The sequence below is a fragment of the Cajanus cajan genome, chromosome 5 (assembly GCF_000230855.2).
Source record: "Cajanus cajan strain Asha chromosome 5, NIPB_CcT2T_4, whole genome shotgun sequence".
Taxonomy (NCBI): Eukaryota; Viridiplantae; Streptophyta; class Magnoliopsida; order Fabales; family Fabaceae; genus Cajanus; species Cajanus cajan.
In genome coordinates this window covers 20,925,871-20,930,583 of record NC_138521.1, presented here as the reverse complement: position 1 = coordinate 20,930,583, position 4,713 = coordinate 20,925,871, and the positions used below count along the sequence as shown (strand labels likewise).

The 4,713-nt window shown below is 50.6% G+C and overlaps 1 protein-coding gene across 1 annotated transcript; it reads right to left on the bottom strand.

The window, feature by feature from the left end:
• Window positions 1-418: 418 nt before the first annotated feature.
• On the bottom strand, window positions 419-3,400 carry LOC109787708 (uncharacterized). The gene has a single exon (XM_083074320.1). The coding sequence runs from the start codon at window positions 3,398-3,400 to the stop codon at window positions 419-421; it is 2,982 nt and encodes a 993-aa protein (XP_082930446.1).
• Between the last annotated feature and the right edge of the window lie 1,313 nt (window positions 3,401-4,713).

The window sequence follows — 4,713 nt, the reverse complement described above, 5'->3', positions numbered from 1 at the left end:
GTATTGAAAGTCAGAAATTTCAATACGCCCGTATTGAGTTCGCAGCGGTCGTATTGAAGTGTCAATACGGTCGTACTGACTTCAGTATGGCCGTATTGAAGCTTCAATACGGCCGTATTGAGTTCAGTACGGCCGTATTGGGCTTTTTCCCTCCACTTCTTTATTTTGAGCTATTCTAAGACCTCTGGACCTACAGAGAACCCTCCTAGGGCCTTCGAGGAGTCCTTCTGGTTGATTATCCTTCAGTCTTCGAGAGTCTTCAAGCTTTATTTTCGACCCGGACAATTTTAGGGGTCTACAGCCATGCAAGGAAGAAAACGGGCCAGAGAGGCGATGCGCCCGGCCAACCGCTGCACTTCCTTTATATTGCGTGGGCTCTGCATGTTAATAATGGCTTGGCACTTGTCGGGGTTGGCTTCTATACCCCTTTTGGATAACATAAAACCCAAGAATTTTCCGCCGTTACGCCGAAGGTGCATTTCGCCGGATTCAGGCGCATGTGGTGTCGCCTTACTTCGTCAAAGATGGTACTGAGGTCCTTCAGGTGGCCTTCAGCCGAAGTGGATTTGATCACCATGTCATCGACATACACCTCCAAACAGGTTCCTATTTGACGGCGAAAGACCTTGTCCATGAGCCTTTGATAAGTGGCACCAGCGTTTTTTAATCCAAATGGCATCACCTTATAGCAAAAATTTGCCGAGTTCGTGATAAATGCTGTCTTTTCTTCATCTGGTGGATACATGGGGATCTGGTTATATCCTGAATAGGCGTCCAAGAAACTCAGTCTCTGATGGCCGGCCGCTCCATCGACCAATGCGTCGATGTGAGGCAAGGGATAGGCATCCTTTGGGCACGCCTTATTCAAATCTGTGTAATCAGTGCACATCCGCCATTTCCCATTCGATTTTTTGACCATCACTACATTGGCCAACCAAGTGGAATACTTAACCTCCCTTATGAACCCTGCTTGTAGTAACTTGTTTGTTTCTTCTTTGATCGCTCGGGCCCTTTCTCCGCCCATCTTTCTTTTCTTTTGGGCAACGGGCTTGGCGTCTCGACACACCGAGAGTCGGTGGGAATGAAAACTAGGATCGATGCCCGGCATGTCCGCCGCGGTCCATGCGAACAAGTCCGAGTACTTGCGTAGGACCTGCTTAATCTCTTCAGCCTCTATGTCGGATAGTTGGGAACTCAGAAATGTAACTTGCTCTTCATTTTTTCCGAGTTGGAAAGGGATAATTGTCTCCACAGGTTCGACTCTATCTTCCTCCTCCAATCTGGGATCGAGGTCCAGGCTTTTCATTAGCTTTTGTTGGCCACCCTCCCCGATAACGTTTACATCTCGCCTCGGTTTTGGGGTTGGTTCTACCTTCAGGCTAGCAAAATAGCATTCACGCGCGGTCTTCTGGTCGGCGTGCACGGTGACGATGGTTCCTTCTTCTGACGGAAACTTCATAGCCAAATGCGGAGTGGAAACAATGGCTCGGAGCTTGTTCAAGGAAGGTCTTCCCAGCAAAATATTGTATGAAGTGTTGGCATGCACTACTACGTATCGCACCTTAATCCGTCTGCGCTGGTTGTCCCCGAAGTATGTGTACAGGTCTATGGTTCCCCGGGTATCCACTCGTTCACCCGAGAAACCCACCAAGGGCTCGTCATAAGGTGTTAATTCTTGTTCCGGTATACCCAACTGTTCAAAAGTCTTCCAGTACAAGATGTCGGCTGAACTCCCCTGATCGACTAGTGTCTTTTTAACAATACAATTGTTGATCTTGACGCTAATGACCATTGGGTCGTCTTGTACAGGATCAATACCGTTAAAGTCTCGGTCCGTGAACGTTATCGGGGGCATGCGAATGGGAGATGCCCGTCCTACAGCGTTGACTGACTTGATAGCCCTCAAGTGTCTCTTCCGGGCCGAAGACGAACTTCCGCCTCCTGCAAAGCCTCCCGCTATCGTATTTATGACTCGCCTGGGTTGATTGCGGTCTCGTTGGTCACTTCTATCCCTGGACCTGCTGCGATCACGGGATCGGTTCCTTGAGGGTGCCGGATCCTGGTTGTTTCGCCTGTCATCCCCTCTTCCCGGACGGTAGTCACTCCTCTTTCTGTCAGTCATCCGCACGAAGCTTCGAAGGTGACCAGCCTTTACGAGATCTTCGATGCGATCCCGAAGAGCGGAACACTCCTCGGTCGTGTGTCCTCTATTCTGATGAAATTGACATACTTTCGTTTTATCAGCGCGAGGAGGGGTCATAGCTCGTCGAGGGACAGCTAGTATCTCGGTGGCCAAGGCTTGCTCCAATACTTTGGCTCTGCTAGCGTTAAGCGGCGTGTAGTGCGTGTATCTTGGCCCCCTGTTACCTTTATCGCGGTCGGTTAAGTCTCGGAGGCGTGGCTTGAACAACTCCTTGTCACCTTCCTTTTTGGCGGGGAACAGGTCGGGTCGGTTCTGACTCCGAAATTCGGCCAATTCCTCCATCTGCATGTATTTAGTGGCCCTCTGCCGCAAGTCGTCAAGGTCCCTTGGCGGCTTTTTGCAGAGGCTGTTAACGAATGGCCCCGGTCGTAGGGCAGTGGTAAGGTGATGCATTGCTACGGCCGGGTCAAGATTCCGAATAGACAAAGTCATCTTTCCGAATCTTTCCATGAAAGCTCTCAAAGGCTCTTTCTTCTCTTGACGTATATTAACCAACGCGATGGATGTGAGCTGATGGGGCCGGCTTGTGGCGAATTGTATCACGAAACGAGAGGACAGGGATGTGAACGATTCTACCGACCCAGGTGGAAGTCTAGTGAACCAGTTAAGTGCCGGTCCTTTCAAAGAGGTGGGAAAGACCTTGCAAAAAATGGCATCTTCATCTGTGTATAGGCTGACTTGGGTGACAAAGGCGTCGAGGTGTTCCTCCGGGTCGGCCGTTCCGTCGTATTTTTCCAAGGTCAAGTTTTTCCAGTTGTCGGGCAACCGTGTTCCAGCAATGTCTGCTGTAAACGGCGTCTTTCCTTGTCGTCGTTGATCTTGGGTCGTTATGGTTGGTACGCTCGATGGCCGAGGGACGTTGATTTCCTTGTACCATCCGGACGATTCTCCGTGGTCTCGAGTTGTCTGATGGAGCGTATCGCGCGACGGGTGCCACGTCCGATTATCGCTTCTGAGTTCGGCGTTCTCTCTTCTCAGAGCTGACAGCTCGTGAGCATCCTTTTCCCTCAACCTTCTAAGTTCCATCATTTCAGCCTTCAGTTGTTCAATGGCGGACGATGGATTAGGTTGCTGAGACCTATCCACATATGACTCCTCTATTCCCTCGTTCTGATTAGTTTGCTGTCCATGGGTGCCTCGGGGCATTCCGAAAGGGTAGTCTGCCGCGTTCTCCTGCTGGCTCCTTGTCATCACCATCTTGCTTCAGGGTCGAGAACCGTTATGGTTTCGGCCCCACGGTGGGCGCCAAAATGTTCCTGTGTAAGGACACTCTTCTCCTGGCTTTCTCCTTAGCGGCCTTCCAGTCCTTCCAAGTCTTCCGTACCGACCGAACACTAGCTCTGTGTGGTGGGGGAGGGTACCTGCAAAGGCACTCCGACGATCAAGTCAGTATTCGGTTCAGAGCAATAAATGTGCTAGTTGGAATAGTAACGTACCTCATTTATGTCACATCACCTGTATATTTATAGTGACATATTTGGGCCTGGTGGGCCTTCCGTCTTGGGAGATGGGTAATACTGGGATTAACCTTAATCTTACTTAGATATACATGATAATTATCACATGATATATCACCTGCTTATTATGAACTACCTCTTTTATGCCTTCGGCCAGGCCTAAAACCGAGGAGGCGTTCGGCCAAGGCAGAAGCCAAGGAAGTGTTCGGCCAAGGTAAAGGCCGAGGGGGTACTCGGCCAAGGCAAAGGCCGAGGAGGTATTCGGCCAGGGCTAAGACCGAATGGGATCTCTGGCTTTGCGAGGGAACGGAGATATTTTGCCTGTCACGGGACCGAAGAGGTATTCGGCCTAGTCTGGGGCCGAATGGGTGTTCGGTTTGTCCAGGGGCCGACATGTCTTGTGACCTTTCGGTTTTGGTGGTCGTTTCGGTCCATTACCTAGCCCAGGAGGTGCCTACTAGTACAGGCTTCATTCCCTCCACTTCCTTATTTTGAGCTATTATAAGACCTCTAGACCTACAGAGAATCCTCCTAGGGCCTTCCATGAGTCCTTCTGGCTGACTTTCCTTCAGTCTTCAAGAGTCTTCAAGCTTTATTTCCTACCCGGACAATTTTAGGGGTCTACAGCTGCCCCCCCTTTACTTAGTCAAACGATCTTTTTGGTGTATCGATTGACAAGTAAAGGAGTTGACCCAATTGTCCGGGGAATAAGCCATCCTTCCGACTTGTAGTGTCTTCCGGTAGAAAATTGTTGAGTAGCCTCTCCAGGTTGAGTATTAGTCGTCGCCTCTCCAGGCTCATTGCATACCTCGGTGCTCTTGACAACTGGGTAGCTGAGTACTGCCTCTCCAGGCTTGTGCATACCTCGGTGCTCTCGACAACTGGGTAGCTGAGTACCGCCTCTCCAGGCTTGTGCATACCTCGGTGTTCTCGACAACTGGGTAGCTGAGTATTGCCTCTCCAGGCTTGTGCATACCTCGGTGCTCTCGACAACTGGGTAGCTGAGTACCGCCTCTCCAGGCTTGTGCATACCTCGGTGCTCTCGACAACTGG

Coding starts and splice junctions, on each gene's coding strand:
- LOC109787708 (XM_083074320.1), bottom strand. CDS start 3,400: ATGGTGATGACAAGGAGCCAGCAGGAGAACGCGGCAGACTACCCTTTC.